The sequence below is a fragment of the Malurus melanocephalus genome, unplaced genomic scaffold (genome assembly GCF_030028575.1).
Source record: "Malurus melanocephalus ecotype Western Australia unplaced genomic scaffold, MMel_1.1 scaffold_81, whole genome shotgun sequence".
NCBI classification, from domain to species: domain Eukaryota; kingdom Metazoa; phylum Chordata; class Aves; order Passeriformes; family Maluridae; genus Malurus; species Malurus melanocephalus.
Window position 1 is genome coordinate 708,629 of NW_026623313.1, and position 20,570 is coordinate 729,198.

The 20,570-nt window shown below is 47.9% G+C and overlaps 1 protein-coding gene across 1 annotated transcript; it reads right to left on the reverse strand.

Annotated features, from left to right (window-relative positions):
• Positions 1–1,349: 1,349 nt before the first annotated feature.
• Positions 1,350–20,509, reverse strand: STK11IP (serine/threonine kinase 11 interacting protein). Its single transcript, XM_057367624.1, has 24 exons — positions 20,274–20,509; positions 19,972–20,174; positions 17,839–17,913; positions 17,517–17,612; positions 16,475–16,582; positions 16,196–16,267; positions 15,123–15,252; positions 14,850–14,953; positions 13,965–14,054; positions 13,133–13,174; positions 12,491–12,658; positions 12,131–12,212; positions 11,656–12,021; positions 11,283–11,473; positions 10,177–10,287; positions 9,237–9,432; positions 7,329–7,820; positions 5,737–5,852; positions 5,449–5,546; positions 5,089–5,267; positions 4,767–4,851; positions 4,211–4,293; positions 2,491–2,717; positions 1,350–2,189 (listed from the first exon to the last, which is right to left on the reverse strand). The coding sequence occupies exons 1-24, from the start codon at positions 20,497–20,499 to the stop codon at positions 2,049–2,051; spliced, it is 3,681 nt and encodes a 1,226-aa protein (XP_057223607.1). The 5' UTR covers positions 20,500–20,509; the 3' UTR covers positions 1,350–2,048.
• Positions 20,510–20,570: the final 61 nt, after the last annotated feature.

The following is a 20,570-nucleotide window of genomic DNA, read 5'->3' on the forward strand; positions in this document are numbered from 1 at the left end:
ATTAGCTCAGCTCTCTGAGTCCTTTCCTCAGACAAAGCTGGGGACTGAAYTCACTCCCACTTAAGATTTGAGATTGCTCCAAAGGAACAGAGCAGCAGCCATATGCCAGTTGAGGAAGTGGGGAACAAGTGGGATGCATTGTGACATCTGCCTCAAGACAGTATAGACCTTGTCAATCAAGTCTATAGAAGGCTAGATAAAAATATCGGCCACTGTGGGCCTTTAGCAACTCAACTTYAGCCTCTGGGAGTGACAGGAGAACGTCCAATAGTACAGAGACCCCAAGAAAGAGTGGCCTTCAGACACAGAATGGAAACTGAACTTCCCACTCTCCTAAGGCTGCAAGGATGGCATAGATGACTTTGAGCAGGGAGAGAAACTTTATTGCATCTGTTCAGGGAAGCAGCAGGATGCAATTGGACCAAGTCTCTGCGGTTTTCTTGATGACAGAAACTGAAGCCACAGACACCAACTTTGGGCACATGGAAAGTTTAAATGTCATACAGACAACTGTGAAGAGCTGCCATATTCAATATCCAAAGAAAACAGGCATCAGGTCACTGAATGTCAAATACAGGTCTTTATAAAAATCAATATTACATTGACATAAAATACAGGTTTGTCACTAAGGGTTGAACAGTCAGAAAACTTGCATTGAAGCTGTGGGCTGAACACTCATAGGATGACAGAGATGCTGTTCTGGGAAAAGCTACCATCAGTAAAGSCTCCTGCTTCAGGTATGAGATCTCACCTGTCAGAACCTTAATATAACAGGTCCAGTTCTAACCATCCCCACAGGGAGCTTCAACTGCATCAAAACACCACACACAGTATCTATCTTTGCTCTTCACTGGGCAGAAGCAGAGACCCTATGACAGCAAGCCCTGGCCAGGCAGCAGCATTTTYTGAGCTGCATTTAACTGTGCAGGAGAGGTTGAGACAAGGTAAAACCTTGCACAAGAAAGAACCTGGRCACAGGTACTCCCACCTCCACAGCCACACCAACAACAGCTCCTGAGASAGGCAAGCAACCTGTGCAGCTAGCAAGCAACGTGCTGAGGCTGGAAGGCCACAGGATGCCCACCTGAGGGGAACTGTCAAAGAAGAACACCACAACCAGTACCCGGTGTCAGTCTAATCCTGTTTGGGCATTGTTCCTTTGTTGATGCTTGGAAGCCAGGCAGGTGGAGAAGATGAGCCTACCAGCCCATTGGCTGAACAGGAAGGGGAGAATTGCTCGAACCCTATGAGATATTAGGGAACCCTTGAGGCTGCAGCAAAGCTAGTATGGAAGACCTTAGAAAGACATTACAGCATTGCAAAAGAATGAAACAAGGAAAACAAGACAATTCAATAAATATAAGCTTTTATTCCAATAGAAAATAGTAAAACTCATGTTAAAATAGACTCTTGCTTTTGGACTGCTCAGAGAAAGCCTGAACCTTGCTTATACCTGCTGTTGCCCATCAAGGTCCTGACCCCTAAGCAACACATTTCTGTGCTGAGAAYCTTGAGGCTTCTTCCTCCCCAGTGACAGTGAAAGACTACAGCAGCAGACTGAGCCATGCCCCATCAGGCAGACCAGTAAGGGCTCTCTGTGGGGCTGTGTACAACATGCTTCATCCCCTTGTGCAATCAGGCTCCTGTTTGAAGCAGGTAGCTTTAGGGAAACCATGGACAAGAAGGAGGAAGAGGAAAAAAAAATATCAGCATATAAGGATAGCTGTCCTGAGACAGCTAAAAAGGCAGCAAATGCACCTGTCAGAAAGACCACAGCACCTGACTGCCTTTGAGTAGCTTATGCACTATTACAGGGAACACTCTCCACCTTCTCCTTCCATGGCCGGTCCAGTGCAAGTGAGAGACTGTGCAGTCTGACCCATCGTGTGCTCTCCTCTTACTCACCAGAAAGGGCCAGGGGCAAGAGTAGAGTGGAAAGCAGAGGCCACAGAACAGCAAGGTCAGATGGGAGTGGGAGACACTTGTGTACCGCTGCTGGCACAGCAGCACTCTTGACTCCAAGCCCCGCCAGTCTCCAGCCAGCAGTCTCACTCCAGTGCCTCGTACACAGTTTTCCGGAGCTCAATCGAGAACATCTCCTCCCAGGGCCCGCGGATCCACTCCACCAGCTCTGCCAGGAGCTCAGGACTCTCTGTGCGGATGTGCCAAGTGCTCTCCACCTTCAGTACCTGGCAGGGAGGAAAGAGGGAGGTGAATGAGCAGACCAGCCTGACAGGCACCCATCAGCCCTGAGCCACTATCCCCCAGCACAGCTGCCAGCTCCTCCTAATTCCTTGTGACCTCCTCCTCCCTTCTCTGCTGCCAGCAGTGGCGTGTCCCTTGCACGACKGTCCACTGTGCTCCTCTGGCTCTGTCATACAAGGCTCTAGGTTAGGATGGTAGAACACAGCCCCAAGACACTCTTACAGGAACAGGATCTGAGCACAGTCAGCYCCCAGCATCTTGACCCCATGACCACCTCCTGGTTACCTCATCATAAAGCATCAGTTTGATGTCACAAGGACAGAGGCGATAGGTTATGACATTGCTAATACTGGTGATCGGCTGCTTCTCCTTCAAGTGGATGTTGCTTCTAGGAGGCATTTCTGCCTCATGGTCTTCATCCAAGGAGGGCTGCACCTGCCACTGGTGATTCTCCTCCAGCAGAAATAGCATGCTTCGGGTACTCAGCAGGGTCACAGGGAAAGCAGATGCCCCTAAAAGGATATGAGGGAATAAGAAAGGCTTTGCTGAGAGCCTGAGTCACCACAGAACCAGCTTTGCTCTCCATTCCTTCCCTAGGGAAATCCTTTACAGCAGCAGTAACTTGGGTGAACAGCCTTATCCAGCTTCCTGACTGGAGAGGGGAGCAAGGTAGTGAAATGTTGCAGGACTTGACCAGCTTATCCAGGCATGTTGCAGGAGCATGCATATGAAAGAYCACTGCCCAGCAAGCCTTGTCCAGCCCATGCCTTCAAGTGAGGCAGGAAAAACCACTTGAGTCCTTTGACCTCTTAAACAACATTTTACTACTCCTTAGCTAAAATTTGGCAGCTGCAGCTCMAAGGTTGCCTTTTTTGGCCTGCACTCGTCTAGCTGCAGATGGGTGGAACAGAGAGCACACACATAAAGTTTAATACCAAGTGGCGATGCGTCATAAGYATGGCAGGAAGCAAAACAGTTTTGATAAACCTTAGGGAATATAAATATAATCCAGCTATTTCAGTGGATGCAAATTAAAAGCACTGGAACTTGGGAATAAGCTAGATGCACAGAAATAGGGAACCATTAGCWAAACTAAGGTCACAAGCTGATGCAGCAATATGTTGCTTTTCTCATCACATCTCACTCTTGGGAATTAGTAGGACTATCAGAAATGGGATGTTTARTTAATCCTGTCTACTTGATAATGAGATCTCAGCTGGAAACGTGTCCAGTTTTGGGCACCATACTCTAAAAGAGGAGAAAACTGTAAAGTAAAAAAAACCCACTCTTAAGTTCTCCCTCCCACACACAATTTGTTCAGCTTGAGGAGACCAATAAACATACTTCCCATAGACKCCTTCTGATCCTCACTCTCTCAGACCTCCCCAATGGCCAGTGGTGACCAGGGGTGCAAAAACTCTAACAAATTGGTCAGAGTGTGATTAACAGCTAGGTTGCATTTTTTCAGTGTCCCAAGCTAAGATGACACTGGAATTGTTGACTGAAGACTCAAATCCCAAGTTTAACACATCTGTCACTCAGTGAGGCCTTGAACAGAACTCAATGAGCTCCAGCATTCTGCTCCTATACTATCATCTCAGGTTCTGGACACCCACTTCTGTTTTCCCGAATGAAGGAGCCTTTCAGTAACTCACACAAACCAGTTTTTATGACCCCTCACCTTTCCTTCAGATCAGAGCAATGATCCAGCCCTCAGATAATCTCTAGTGTCTCAAGCTGTCACCAAACCTGGTGTGCAAGACCAACTGCTCCCTAGAGTTTTGACTTCCATGTAGAAAAGGACTGGAAGATTCACTGGATGTACAGAAGTATGCTGCTATCCTACACATCCCAACACAAAAAAAACCCCTAACCCATGCCCCCACCCCATCTCACTGCTGGACAAAGAGGACAGCTCGTTTCCCACAGCCTGTACACTAAAATCACAAGCATGTAAGCAGATGGCACAAGATGTGGGACACCTGGCTACTGTGATCTGCTGTACCTTGGATCAGGTAGGCCAGCAGGTAGAAGAAACAAGGGTCATCTGCAGCGGCAGAATCTGTGGTCTTGGAGTCCAGCAGAGGCCTGGAGGAGATACAACAGCAGGCTGATAAAGAAGCACTCTGTTTCCAATTTAGGTTTGCTGTGAACTAGCTACTATTCCCAGTCCTCTTGGAGAAAGGAAGGACCCATCTCTTCCAGATAATGCGAAGTCCTCCCTCTCTTGATTCTCTGACTACTACCTTGCCAGCCAGGAGCCAAATGCTTCTTCCAAGTAAGAAGGCTGCCCCATGCCTCCCACTTTTTCTCCCTCCGTTAAATCCTACTCAGGCTGCTCCAGAAGAGCTGAAGTTGTCCTGCCTGGCTCAGCCCATGACACCCCGTTGCCTGTTCACCCTCTGCGCACTTGAGACCTTAAACCAGTGACATAGGCTGGCTGCCATTCCAGTAGTGCCTCCTTTTGTGCTACCCTGTTTCCAGCACCATGCTTCCCAGGGCCTGCTGGYCAAGCAGACATCCCTTTTTATCTGAAATCCCAACCTCTCACAGGCTCTTACCATAGCCAATGTTGTGGATTCATTTCCACAGTGGGGATTTCCTTCACTTTTCCTCTGTGCTTAGCAGGCAGTTCTTGCATGAGATCTAAAGAGGGGGAGAAGGAAGGAGTCTTTTACTGCAAACCCAAGGGCAGAACGTAACAGTTCAGGATGCTTCTCTACTCTTAAGAGAAGGGCTGCAAGTTATGCCAGTGAGATCCTCCCCCAGATTTTTTTTTCTGAACAGTCAAGAAGTTAATTTCCGACACATTTCCAACAATATCTGTCTTGATAGTTCCTCAAGAGCAAATCTTTCAAGTCCTCTCCCCCACACTGCTCTTACCTGTTAGGGTCTGCAGAAATTGGTCACAGCAGCTTTGGTTCCGGATCAGCAGATTGTAGGACGTTTTTGGGTTCTCAAACTCTATTCGCAAGCTCTGGTGGCAGAGTCCCACTTCCAGATGAGAAATATCAGACAGGTAGTGAGAGCCACTCTTCTTCAGCCAGTCTGCAGGTTGTCCCCTAATAACAGAGCACAGCTCCAGTTTCAGCAGTCTGCCCCATCTCTTCTYCCACGTCAGACTGCAGCAGGGGCTTTTGCCAGAAGAGCCTCTGCATGTCACCACACCTCTAGTGTAAGAGTAGCAAGGCTAGCACAGGCTGGCATTATCCAGCACTCACTGATTTGCTGCAGGGTCCTCACCTGATAGCTCCGGTGACTTCCAGCACATAAATCTTGAGATCAGAAGCAACCAGGATTGAGAGGAACTCTYCTTCCCGGCCAAACTTCACCATGACCACCTAAAACACACAGAGGGTGGTCACAGCCTTGGCCTGCTCCTTGACAGCTCATCCACAGAAAGGACAGACTCAAAGACACTTCAGCTCCCTTCAAACCCCATAGTCCCTGRGATGCCACCTCAGTGAAGAACTTGCAGGGTGCCAAGAGGGACAGCCCAAGAGTTGTAGGAGTGATGCTGTGKGAGCTCACCTTGAGGAACCACTGGAACTCCTCAGCATTTTCCTCAAAAACCTCCATGTCCAGGTACAGCTTCAGGCGATGATCCACCGAGCGGAAATCCCTCAAGTTCAGGACACTGTTCACAGCTGAGGAGAGCAAAGAGCAGCACTGACACTCTGTCCATTGACCAGGGGCTGCCCAAGCACACAGACGGTCACCAGGGCAGCCATGTCACCCCCCTGCACACCAGCTTCCATCAAGTCTCTCCTCAAAATGAAAGGCCAAACCCAGGGCTTTACAGGCCACAGCTCTCCATGTGGAGATATGAGGGGACTTCACTGCTCCACACTTGCTTTTATTTCAGATATATGAAGCTTTGGTCTAAGCCAGCTTCAAACTGTGCTTGGCTATTTAGTCACAGAAAGACACGGCTTTGCTGCTCGATTTGGCAAGAGGGCAATTCTTTATCACAAAGCCAGAAAGATATTTCTCATTTCAGCTGATGTCAGCTAAGGTCAGCTTTTTAACTCTGACTTTGATCGAGGCAAGGTTAAAGGGGCCTGAGGAAGACACCAATAAAACTRCTAAAGAATATAATTAAGTTTGTCATGAAATTGCATAACCAAATAATTTATACAACAGCCACAATACTGCCCAAGAGCTCACACTTCCCAGTGGAGTCTTTCTCCACCAGAAATGCAACACTAATCAACTCCTCCTTGGCAGGAACTTTTCATAGGCTGTTTTAAATTGGGACCTTGCAATTTGACCCCAAAAATGCTTTATTTCTCATACTTCAGCTGTACAAGACTGAACATAGCAATCTTAAAACKGTAGTTCTACACTGACTCCTCTTCTGAGGCACAGCAGTCTTGAAAGACTGGGGGAGACCTCTATAGACTAAGAAACCAATGGGTTTGCAAATCAGAATTASAGTCAGCTGCAGTAGAGTCACTTGCTGGGCTGGACCAGATAACCTCCACAGCTTCTTTCCAACTTGTTATTCTGTAAAACACGAGCTGATGCCCAGGCAAAAGAGCCTGCTACGTCAGAAGTCCAAGGTCCTTCAGAAAAATAATTTGTGGACCTCCTGTCTTGCATGACAGCCCTCACACAGCCAGCATGYAGTCTCTTGGATAGGCTTTGTCATCTGAAGCTCACAAAATAAGGGAGGAAAGAACAAGCAACTGTAGATCCACTAAACAGAGACTCCTACTAACACAGCAGCCTCACACTGCACTTAAGCCAAAGAATAAATACAGAGAAATTGTGCACACTATTCTCCAAAGGTAATGCTCCAGCTGACAGCTCACAGGTGCCACAGGAACCCAGTGTGTCCATAACTGAACAGTGTAGCTTCCAGAATAAGACCCTATAACTCAGAGTCTAACCAGTAATAGGGATTAGGAGCTGACTCACTTTCCTCTACCTTCAGGCATGAGGATTTAACAGAGAGGGGAATGAAAAACTCTGCTCACAAGAACCATATGGTTATGGCTGCTCATACCTGATGCCTCCCTTACCCATTACACAGCAGATAGGGCACCCTGTAAGCACCAGTGAAAAAGCCCAACAAGAAGCTGTCAACACCCCTAAACCCTGTAAAGCTCTCTCATACTCACAGGGGCAGAGATTCCACATTTCCTCGGATTCAGAGTTCAAAGAGAGTGGGGAAGGAGTGGGCCCCCGAGAAACACTGTAACGGTAGCTTCCCATCAGACTGCCCCCGTTGGTGTCCGTGTGGCTGAGRGACAAGTACTGGCTCTTCATGCCCTGCTCCTTCCCACAGCTGCCATCTGATCCATGGGAGGTGGGATGAAGAGCGCTGTCAGGCTCGATGCTCTGCTCGGGGGTCCTGGTGCTGTTGCTGGTGTCCATCTCAGAACTGTCATCCCCGCCGATGTAGAACTTCCCACTCTCACTGGCCAGGACAGATGTTTCCTCTGGGCCCTCCTGCTGGCTGCCTCCCTCCAGCACAGAGTCTGACAGGTCCTCACTCGTGCTGTCGGCACCAGGTGGCAGAGGTGTGCTGGAGCACTCCTCTGAAGGCAGAATGACCACATGGTCACTGGAACAATTGGGACAGGCTATGGGYTCACCAGCTGCTGCAGGACCTGGGAAAGATTTTGTCAGGTATAAAGAATAGCCCAAACAGCTCTCCCCATCAAGATTTTACTTTCCCTTCTCTGTCCTCTGCAAACCATAAACCCTCTCTTTGCAAGGTAGAGAGTAGTTACTCTCTGGCTTGAGCAGCTTGTGGAGCAACTTTGCTCAAAATCATATCCTACGTATCTCCCCTCACAATCAACAAGAAATTCTGGATCAGTGTCACATGAAATAGTTCTGCTCAGATGCAGGGTGACCAGTGTGTGTTGCAGTTGCAATTGAATATATCAGGGCTTTGGCTAATGAATTGCCTTCACTTCACCACTGCAAGTGTTCACTTAACCTCTTAAAGCCCAAGCTCATGACCAGTCAATCCACTCTTCCTTGCCCACCTCCATTCCCAGCTTCATTTATCCTGTACKCAGCCATACCACAAGCATGCTGTGTGCCTTCCACAGCTGTCCTCATCCCTTCTAACTCTGATTCCCCTTGCTCCCTTCATCCACACCAGTCCCAGCTGGATCATGGGGCCCCCACTAGCCCAGCAGGGAGAACAAAGTGCCCTGGGGTGGAGCTGCAGCCAGGACAGCACTTCGGCCTTCACTGCAGTACTTCAGTCCTGGGATACTTTTTCAAACAGTGTCTTCTGAGCTAAGGCACTCCCCACTTCRAAGATAAGCTGAGCTTCAAAAAACACAGCAATCAGAAGATACCTAATCAGCACTAGGAATATCTCAGCTGAAATACCACACCTAGTTTTAAACACCTGAAGAAAAATGGGGACAAATGGGAAAGAGCACGAAGACCAACAAGAAACTGAATGTATGAGGTATCACTGACAAGTAAATTATCTAGACAGTTGAGCTTATTTAGTCTAGAGGACAGAAGCCAGGACAAGCTGCCGGGGGAGAACAATGGCTCCTAAGTACAAAGAAAGGAATTGTTCCCCCAGAGTGACAGCAAAAGTGGGCTGAAGATCAGAGAAATTTAGGTCAGGGTTCTGGATATTCTTCTGATGTCTAACGGTCAACGTTTTTCTGAAATACTGATGGAGATTCCCTGGAAACTTCCATTAGCAAAAGCTCTTTAGAAAAAATAAAATCTTTGTGACAGAACTGACTACATGACTTTTAAGTCATCTCGCAGACTTCAGTTTCCAGCACCCCTATGTTCCCCTAGGCCATTCAGAACAAGAATGCTGTTTGCTTAACCTTAAACCACTGGCTTTATTCCTGCTGGCAAACAAGGCAGGCTCTTCCCAGTCCAAGTAGGCCAAGTGAGAGTTCATCCCACAACAGGTTTTAATTCCAGTACAGCCAATGCATCACCTTCTCCTGTACATTTCATGCTCTGCACCACAACTGCCACTCTGGAAGTCTGCCTGGGCATTAGCAAACAGCCTTCTCGTGGGCACTAAATCCTACCTTGATTTGAGGCAACTAGGGTCTCCAGGATTTTGGTGTTTCCAACCTCTGAAGGATAGGAACCTTGATGCCAGGGGGCCAGGAACTGTGAAAACTCCTGCTTGCATTTCAGGCACTGGAGTTTTGTGGATCCCTTCTCTTGGTCCTGATTTCGCCGATTCTCCTGAACAGCTGGGGACAAYACTTCAAGGACACTCTAAAGTAGCAGCACAGAGAAAAGGATGCTATCAGGCAACCATGATCATCCTAATAAAATCAAGCTTCCAACACCAGCAAGTCTCTCCACATGCCTCACTACATTATTTCAGAGTGCAGGAATATTTCCCAGCTGTGCAAAACTTGCCAAGGCATGGAGCTTCACTGCAGAAGAGGAAGACAACCTGGTTTTGGTTGTACCTGATATCTGCATACTGACAGGCTCCCTCTGGAATGCTGATCTCAAAGGTCCCATCTATTTGTGTCTTCCCTCGAACAACTTGTTTAAATRTACTGAAATGGTATCTTGAGAGAAATGCTCAGATTAGAGATCAGAGTCTCTACAGCAGCTGTGTGGACCAGCAATGCCATAGCACTGACACTCACTCTCCAGAGGGCCAAGCAAAGGCYAGCACATCCCTCAGAACCCAGGAAACATTACATTGTACATGCACAACAAGTAATGATCACTAGCTTGATTACAAACTTTTCACTTCAAAAGATACAAAACTGCACTTCAAAAGGTACAAGACTTTCTCCTTGAGAGCACCCATTACACTACAGAAGCTCCACTGCCTATGGCCATGCTCACGGGGCCCTCCACAGGTCATCTGTGCAGAAGAAGAAATCCCAATAAGCCAGACATGGGCAGCAGGGCTCAAGTGCTCTGAGAAGAGCAGCCCTACGCTGATGGGAAGAATTCAGTGTCTTTCAGTAACACTGCCCCTCCCCAAGCCTCCCCCACCTGCAGACACTGCTCCGGRCAGTCGTCAAGCACCACATATTTGCGCTTCTGCCGGTCCTTGCGAATGTAGCTGAAGTGCAATGTGAGGACAGGGAAAACTCGCTCCAGGTCCTGCAGGAGACAGAAAACACTTGTTCTAGGATGAGAGGGCAGCTTTCATCACACAGCCTACATTTGTTTGCAACCAGCTATAACATGGCCATACACTTAATTTAGYGTGCCCTGAGCAGCCCTCCATTGCTGATAGCATTTGGGAGTCTGGTAAAACAGGCAGAAAAAAATAAACAAATATAAAGTAAGGAATGCTGATAACACTTGTGTTGAGTACTTGAAAAATTGCATGAGTGCTTGAAACTTACAACAGTAACTTTCAAGGACTAAAACAAAGCATWTCAAACAAAACACCTTTTCATGGAGCTGTTTCAGAAGAATATCAAACCACAAACATTCAAAAAGGCACAAGGGCASGGCTTAAAAATGACTTAGAGCTTCTACTCATTCCAATAGAAACCAATATTAGAGAAACCTGTGAACATGTTTGCATACAGACTGAATGTATGCAATCCTACCACAATGATTTTAGAAAGAAAAGACTTCCAAATTCCCTTTCTAAAGAACCAAAGCCAAATAGAGCTGGTAGTGCTAAAGCATGCACTTAGAGCAGATGGCAAACTGTCCACTGCACTGCCAGGAGCTTTTTAAACATCACACTAGGCTCCATGCTGCTCTAGAAACAATGCAATCCACAAACTATCCTCCAACGCCAGGGTAATATCCCAACAAGGAATGGATGGGAAGGTCTCCATTTCATTTAAGTTTCTCTTCAGAAGTCTCTCATTCCTCCACACTGGAACAAGTCCAGCCATGGTCTTTTAATTCCAGTTTTGGAACAAATTTTATGCTGGCTTCTGCTGCATTACTGCAGACAGTCTAAGCACTACAGATGCCATTAGATACACATGCATTGGGTGGAAGAGATGCTCAATCAATCAGGCTTTGCAGGAGCTAGAAAAAGACCTGCAGGGTTCTGGAGGGGAGCCCAAATCCAGAATGCTGGCCCACACATAGAGTAAGATGACACAGGCTCATCGAGAAATGTAACTCACCATCCTCTTCCAGGTCAACTCAGAGGTCTCCACATTCTGCAGGCATTTCAGCTCCAGTTTGTGGAGGACTCTGGCAGCCTTCAGCTCCACCTCAATCACATGCTTAGCTGTGACTCGCAGGAAGATCCAGTCTGGTTCTGGGTCCCCTTCACCTTCTATTTGGCTCACCAGCACTGGCTGGCACAGGTCCACTGCCAAACAAGACACAATACAGGTTCAATACATGCAGCAGGCCTTCAGTCCTGCTGGCCCCAGGTCCTTAGAATTCCCACAATACTGGGCATTATGATACAGCTGCAGAGATATCACATTTGATTCATGTATTCTGTTTTCACCCAAGCCCTCAAACGCAGCAGTGAAAGGATCTGTTTACCTTCTGCCTTCTCCTCTTCTTCCTCTCCAAGCATTAGCTCATCTGCCTCATCTTCTCCTCTCTGTTCTCCTTCCACAGTCTCATCCAGCTGTACTTCAGACTCTTCTTCCTTCACAGTGTCATCCAAAGGAGGAGAGGATCCCTCCTGGGATACTCGGAGCTTTTCTTGTTCGGGGTCAGAGCTCTCACTCTGCAAGTCCGTTGCAGCAGGTCTGCCTGCAATCTCGTCTGCAGAACGGCTGCGGGACATGATGGGTACTTGGTCGTGCTCCTCCAGGTGTCTCTTGTACTGCAGCCAGTCAGCACCAAAGCGATCTCGGAAGCTGGCCAAGCGCTTCATCTCCTTCTGATGCTCTAGGACCAGACCTGCAGATAGAAAATTTGGGGAAGTATTAAAGTAGTCACCAGGCCAGAGCACTCCTCTTCCTGTGGGCAGTTCAGCTGCTGTATTATTAAGGAAGATGACAAGCCTCACCAGCAGAGAKGGGTAATGCTTGGGGCTCATGTTCTGTGTCACTCGGCTCTGAAATACTTGCTCTGCGCACTTTGATTTTTCCCTGGAAAAGAACAGMAGAAATGTAGTTGCGAGGAACTAGAACAACCAAAACAGCAGCTGATGAGGGGCTCTRTTAGGCTGAAGCGTTTACAGCTTTTACAGTGTAGGAACACACCATGAAACACTTGTCAGGGTATATCAAGATTGATATTAAACCCAGCCCCTTCCTACCATACAGCAGTCAGTTCCAGACATCTCAATGCATGAGATTTCACGTTGAGGCACCCCCATCACCCAACATGCCAGCTACATGGCTAGGAAGCTGTGTCAGTCCCAGACCTTGCTTTTCTTCCGAGGGAGCCTGACAGCCACATTCTCTGCTGGGGACTGACTGTCACTGAAGTCTGCAGCACAGGAGCTCTCCAAACCGCTGCGGTCCAGTGCAGTCTTCTCTGAGGTAGAAGTGTGGATGGACTGGGACACACTTTGTACAAGTCTTGGGAGGTGCTAAAATAAGAAAAGAATATTGCTGGCTGAGTGCAAAGGGCAGACAAGGTAATCAAGCCACATCTCAGGCTGGTAACTTTCCTGCTCCTCACCCCAAATTTTCACCATCTCAGTCAAAGCAATGACAACAAATCCTGCCTGGTTGACTGGATTGTTTATCACAACCACTGTGATTTAACTCAATCTCTGCCCTTCTTAAAAACAGCAGAGGGGAAACTGGTAACTGTTTTGCTGACACACAGTTCAAGTGTCAAGTACCATATAGTACCTGACGAGGAAACAGGCAAGGCTCCAAGTCCTGCAAGGCTATATAAGCCAGAATAAATTACACTGGCCAGTTCCAACAATTATTAGGAATCAGCATGAACCATGTCAAAGTCAAGGTAGCCCATAAAGATTTAATAGGACAATGCAAAACCCTGTCAGAGTTTCCAATCCCAAAGACAGTAAGATCAGTTTTTAAATTATACTTACCATTAGGTCTAAGGAAGAGAGTGGCTCCCCGTCCAAGAAGAACTGTAATTAGAGACCCATTTGCAGTCAGATTCCATTTGGCTGGCACACACTCAGGACAACTTCTGCTGACTCCTACTCCCCTTCAGGCCACCCCAGGGTTGGGATCCCTGGCACAAAACTGCAAAGAAACAACCCTGTTCCTGCCTATCCACCACTCCTTTAGCTGTAGCTACCTGACCTAACAGCAYATAAGGCCAGGAGAGACCATTGGGGTTTTCCTGTTTACAGACCTTGGAACTTCCAGAAACGTATCCAAGACAGTTTGCGGAAGAGGTACAATAGATTGCTATACAACAACTCAAATTGTTTTGAAAGGTACTCACTTTCACCTCAAAGCCTGTATCCTACTTCTAGCCTAAATCCGCATAGCTTCCAGTAACTTGAGTCCAGTGAAAGCTTTTCCCAAGATGCAGTTTAAAGACAATGAATCCAGCTATTTGCCACAATAAGAAGGGCAGAYCAGCTCTGGAACACCTTTGATCCTTAGAAAATAAGTTTATTTTGCTAAATTTCCACAACACTGGCTTTGCCGGTTTCTTTATTTGCAATCAGATTACCAAGAACTGACCTAAGCACTGGAGTGCAAGGGATCAGTGATGACACCTAGCTGAGAGCAGAGTGATGGGGACAAGGAGGTGGTAATGGCAGCCAAGAAAACAACCACAAAACAATCACCACTGTTACACCACTGGAATAAATCTGCAAGCTTCTTTTCCCTCATTTGCTCCAGAGTGTTAGAACACCCTATGCCCTCAACAGCAGGGGCAGAAGGTATGTGGCTAATACTCACATTGGAGAAGGCTGCCCTGGGAGACACATGGACAAGGGCTGCAGATCGGTGATTTTGATGGAACCATATTGGGTTTCCCTCCAAATGCAGCTGGGTGAGTGAAACAGACAAGTTGTTACTAGATGCAATATTCCATACCCTATATCCTGCCTGCAGGCTCCAGAAATTTCTCTCTGCCTTGAGAAATATCCTTGAAATGRAACAGTTATCAAGCCAGAAGAGGAGTAGGCTTCTACGATGCTTCCTGAAATTAGTTCAGCAAATAGAGAAGGAGATTAAAGTACCTCCTACTCATGACCCTAAATTATTATGAGCTTTTTCAGTACTGACTCTGAGAAGTGTTSAGAGAACAGTCCTTTGCAAGCCCAGAGAAGCTGTAGATGCCCCATTCCTGGAGGTGTTCAAGGCCAGATCGGATGTGGCTTTGAGCAACTGGGACTAAAGGGAGGTGTGTCCCTGCCATGGCAGKGGGGTTGSAACTGGATCTTTAAGGCCCCTACCAGCTGAAACCACTCTCACATTCTGTGATCTTCTTTCTCAAGCACTATTGTGAATGCAGTGCTCCTCCTTCAGACCCCTCTGAACACACAAATTCACAACARGATTATGACAGGATCTTTACTGAACTTGACAGTGTTACAATCAGAAAGGATGTCCAAAGAAATGAGGATGAATATATGAAACAAGGTTAGCTTGAGCAAGGGTCACTAAAAATGAAGGCTGAAACACAGGTGTCTATTTCAGGCTCCCCCATCAGTTTCCTGCAATAAAATTAAATGCTCAAGAGTTGAACTGGCCTTCCAAAACTCTCTTGTTATCTCCAAGTCTCCATCTTGCACACCCTGACCATGAAATCTCTACCAACCCATGAGGTTTTATGCTTACCTTTTTTAAATAGTGCAGAGTAGACAATGGTGCCAACTGGGTATGTTCCAGCAGCAGGTTATAGGCCACATCCAGATGCTGCAGATTCACAAGCTGTTCCACTCCTGTGAACAAACCMAGAAGCCATCAGCGTGATAGAAGACATAACTTAGGAACCTCCCCCAAAACTGAACCCTAGTAAAAATAGTTGTGCCCAAGATTTCAAATTCTGTTCCTCGTCAACGAAGACAGGAAGGTTTCAAACTCTGAAATGCTCCTCCCTTGTGGGCTCACCATTAATGCTGTCGAGCTCATTGTTGCGCAGGATCAGAGTCACCAGCTTGGATCGGCTGAAGATGCCAAGGTTTGGCACCTTGGACAGGAAGTTGTAAGCCAGATTGAGGTACTCTAGTTCTGTAAGGGTCTGTTCAGARAGAAAAGCAGCATTGGATCAGTTGGGACCTTAGCTCAAAGCCTGGCCCTGAACTCAAGACAGGGCACCACCTTCCACCATTTTTTTGATCCCAACAAGGTCAACCAACAAGTGAGTTTCTTAAGACTGTTTCTGCAGAAAGAGTTTGATGCTCACATTGGGAGTGGCTTGTCTAGGGGTGCTCAGCATCATCTGTTTTACAGAATTTGCCAGGAGCATCTTTCTCTTTCCTTGCCAATTTCAATGGAGCACAGGAAAGGACTGGACATCCTGCCTCAGCAARAGGAGTCCAACTCTACCAAAAGAAACCCTTTCTTATCTTTGTAAAGATGATGGTGAATGATACCTTGCGAGTCCCACCAACTCCATSAAAAGCTGTTTCATAGCTTTGCTTCAAAGAAGCAGATCTAGTCCACAAAACATGGATTTCATTGCGACTGCCCAGTAAACACACATGCCATTGTGATGGACCACCCCTCTTCTAGAGTAACAGACAGGTTTCTGAGAGCAGGAAGTAAACACTATTGGCAGTTTGAACAAACTGAACAGTAAGTTTCTACAGTGCCATGCCTRGCTATGTAATTCCCACCTTCTGCACAGATTACAACAGTCTTGGCCACCGTGGAGACCCCACTCTGCAAAGGGCTGGACATACAGAGTACCCTGTGTGTATTAGTGCATTTACTGTTTGCCCATGCTGGGCTCCCAAGTGATAGAGCAGGTRAGGAACATTGCCTACTTGGCCTCAGCAGCACATGGACTGCATACACAGGACAACGGTTTCCAGGCTGCAAGCACTAGCTCTAAGCCACACCATGTCTGTGATTTCTTTTATTATCCCTCACCTGGTAGGAACATTATGTCAATGATTACAGAATTTTAGCAGCACTCTCTGCACAGGAGGAAATCCTAGTGGTCATTCCAAAATACTCACCGTTAAATAGTGTTCACAATCCTGTATCTTGTTGTGACTCAAATCCAAGACCCTCAGAGCATTCAATAATTGCTGAGGGACAAAAAGACACTAGATCAGATCCTACAACTGTCTCTGTTACAGCATGAAAAGCCTCCCCTGCTGGGAGAGGCCAGAAAAATTAACACTACCCACTTCCTCCCACCCAGACTTAGCAGCATCAGAAAAAGAGGCCCTGGCTGTTGGCTGTGATCATCTCCTCTCYTCCCCTCAGCCATGCACGAAGGATGCCCCACTCACCAGTGAGTCATCCAAGGCAGTGATTGAGTTATAGCTGAAGTTCACGGTCTGCAATTCCAACCATGGGAGAGCACAGCTCAGATCTCCACCACATGCTGAAATTATTTCCTAGGAAGAAGAGAGGAGCCATTCCTTGGTGAGTACTAGCTGTTACAGTGAAAGATGAACACAGGAGAACAGTAAGTCTAGAAAGCAGCTGACATGCTGTGCTTTACAGACCCCACAATGTTCGGAGAGGCAGTGACTTTTATGTCACTAATTCAAGTATTTGGAGCTGGTGGGAATCCCACAGCCAGGTATTTAGAACAAAGGAGAGATGCTTTCATTCCCCACACTGAAGWAGCAATTGTTAATCTAACTTGCTAAATTTCTGAGGCTCAGAACACTGAGCACAATGATTCATGCTAACAAAATAATTTTCAGACCTCCCTCAAACAAAAGCAAGATACACACTTGTGTTCTGACAGATAAAAAGAGCTCTCAAAGCACTCCCTACCATCAGCCCCTGTTCCCCAGCAAACATCTGCTTCTATGTCCCAGAGAGAAAGCCAGAACCCCATGGCCAGCACAGCACATGCTACCTCAGTTCTCCACAGCTGGAGCTTGCCTTCATGTCTCAAAAATGTGCTGGGCAGAAGCGCAGATAAGACACTGGGGCACAGCACTTCCTCTGACTATATGCTCTAATTTAACGCTGCTGAGGTACAATGAAATAAACCTTGACCAGCTGCAGGCCTCGAACGTGGAAACAGACAGATACACAGAGTTGCCAGACCTAGCTGACACAAATTTTGTCTAGAGCCAGAAATATTCCAGAAGCTAAAAAGACTATAGAGCACATGTGCATGCAAGCACGGAATGCTTCAATACTGCTTGAAACAGGAGTAGGACCCCAGAAGGGGGAAGGGAGATGAAGCCACACACAACATGGATGAATAAAAGGACTWACACTGACTCCAACATCTTCCCTGTGTCAAGAGCTACAGGATCAAGACAGCCTTTCTCTTGCAAATTACCCCACGAGCTGTGTAGAGACACTCACCTCCAGYGTACTGATACATTTGCAACAGGTTAGAGATTCCAGCTGCGAATAGACAAATCGCAGTCCCCTGAGGCAGTGTGGAGGGACAGACTTCAACTGCAGAAGTAATGGGAAAGTAAGAACAACATACATCAAAATACCACAGTGGAGGAGCAGATCCAAGTTTCATCCCAAGMAAGTGTTGTGGGAGTTTAGTCTTAGCCTTCTAGGGAAGACACAAAAGCCTGACCAGTTTTTAGGAGTACAGGCATTCTGCAACCACAATACTAGTCACGAAAACCCAAACAGCAAGACTCAAACCACTCCTGCCACCTATACTTACTTCCAGATGCCGGAGTGACTTGAAAGGGAAGATCTTCACAGCAGATTGCAAAACACAGTTTGGAACATGAACAAGCTAGAAAAATGAGAAAAGAGGTCTCCTGTCAAGCTTGATTTGTGCTACATTATCACTTTCCAGATGCATCAACTGCAGCACCTTTAACAGATTCTCTCTTCAGCTCAGGTGATCCCTTAAAAGCTCTCTCCCAGTGCTGGCAGTGGCATTGTCTTACTGGCCCCACAGTACAAGAGGTCAAAGAGAATAGCAAGTTAGCAAGCAAGGACTGCCAGCCCACGGAGCTCCTCTTCACCTCCACTGCCCACATGGCTTCAGCACTTTCAGTGCCACTGGGAGGTCTGACAGCTGGATTCCTCATCAGCCACAACTAGCAAATCTACCAAAGACAAAGCTAACTGCTGGAGGTATGTTTATCAAACAACTGAGTGGAACTAGCACATTGGTGGGAGGTGCACATGTGCATTTCACTACAAGGGGCCAAATAAGGCAAACCACAAGCAGTCACAACAGAAAACAGAGTTTTTCTGTTGTAACAAGATACTGTTAGTGTTAGACTGAGGTACCTGCAAACCTCTTCTTTGTATTCCTAGTGGCTAGTACTGCCACGGGCCGTTTCGCCACAGGGCAGTTAGGCTGTGTTCATGTAACACAAAGCAGCTTATTAAAACCACCTCCTTATGCCTTCTACACACAGTGCATAAAGAGTATTTCAGGCTTYTATTGAAAGTGAGTGATGAAGTAGTTAACACTTCCATTGTAGACAGCAAAGTACAACCAGAGAGACCATCTCTGCCAGTTACATATACATGCACACACAAGTGACTCATCAGGTGCAGAACAGACATCCCAAGACCTCTTCACCACTCCTGCTTCCACAGCTAGAGCCCTGGCAGGAATGAATCACTGCCCACTGTCTGCCAGCACTAATGCTGCATGTTGAACAAGAGCATTTGTAGAGGAAGCTTGCACTGGCAAGCTCWAATGATCAGTTATAGCAAAGTTTATTTCAGATGCCATTCTTTCTGAGTGTATTGATCATCTCCTCTCCCTCCACTATCTTAAAAATCTGTCAGTCTGATATAAATCATTAATCTTTCCAAGCAAACCAGTTACCAGACATCAATGGGCAGCTTCCCCTTCTTTACAGGYTTGTTGCAGAGAGAGCACATTTTCTAGTTGACATAAGCACTCACCACAACATCCTCCTGATTGCAGTGCCCCTCCCTGCCTCCTCCTGCCAGGAGACCCATGTTTCACCACAGACTCAGGGCCCCATTCCAATCTCCACACTCACTACACTGTTAGAAAATCCTCCCAACAACATTCTGATACCTCTCCCAGGAAGAACACCTTCTTAAAGATGTCACATTTCTGTYCTTAGCTGCAATACCTTTTGAGCCTCTCTGTGGAACCTAAAACTAAACCTCATCTAAACCCTCTTCTCTTCAGGCTCCTTTCACCTCTACTACCCACCCCCCCCAGCAGTGCCCCAGAGCCAAGCAGAACCATGTGCAGCCTTGCAGGACATGCCACCTTTCAAAAACCTTCTGAAGAATTCCTTGATCTGTACTTTTATCCTAATAACAGCCTCTGTAATACAGCCCTTATTGTTAAAATTAATGAGAATATCTTACTAGAAATATCCTGTACTGTAAAACCAATCAAGAAGAACCACTGCCCAGGCTGCTGAGTGTCTCAGAGTGTGTACAGCATCTGACCCTCCACTCAAGTTCACCGRCTCTGCTGCCTTGGGCAGATCAATCATCACTCCGGGAGCACTCAGCTGTGCTCAGGTGCCAGATACCGCCTGAATTGCTCAAGCATTTCAGGAAATAGTAATTTTCCCAACAATGACAACACCTTACCAAGGTCAAAACACAATTAACACCTGCTGTCGGTGTTTTTAACTCCGAGAAACTTTCATGGCTGATCCTAGATAAGTAGCTACAGACTATGGTGCTGAACCACGACTCCGCACAACAGCCCTGTGCGAGCCATCTGACCCACGGAGCCTGCACATCATACGGGGGCAATGAGCACCACAGGAGCTGCTCTGAAGCTGCGCCTGGCACCTCCGCTGGCCGGCCCTGCAGCCGGGCCCCGGTGTGTACGGACCTTTAGAGAGTGTGTCTTCTGCAGGACATCGAAGAGGAACTGCGCCTGGAGGATGGCGGCTGTCTCGGCGGGGTGCGAGGGCAGCGCCACGAAGCCCCGGTTCTGGTTGCGGGAGCCCAGGTGCTGCTCGAAGACCTGCGTGAGGTGCTGCAGGGTGGAGGTGAGCAGCGTCAGCGTGCTGGAGCCGTCCAGGACGAGGTCCCCTGCAGGAAAGGGGCAGGACGGGCCGGGCCGTGAGTGTCCACACACCGGGGGCATTGACACGACCCGGCCCGGCGAGGCCCGCGGCGGCCGCCACTCACCGGCATCCTGCAGCAGCCGCGCCAGGCCGYGCACCAGGGTCTCCGCCGCCGCCATCTGCAGCGGGGAGGCCGAGGCGGCGGAGGCGACCCCGGCAAGGCACGGCTCGGCACGGCCCGGCACGGCCCTGCCGGTCCCGCCGCCGCTCCGCCGCTCTTCCGCGTTACCGCCGAGACGCGCCCTTCCGCCGCACCAGCGAGGCGGCCGCCGCTCACATCCGGTTGCCATGGAGCCCGCCCCAGCGTCCCCCTCCCGCGCGGCGGGGCCCGCGCCCCCCGGCCCCCGCTCAGCCGCCGCCC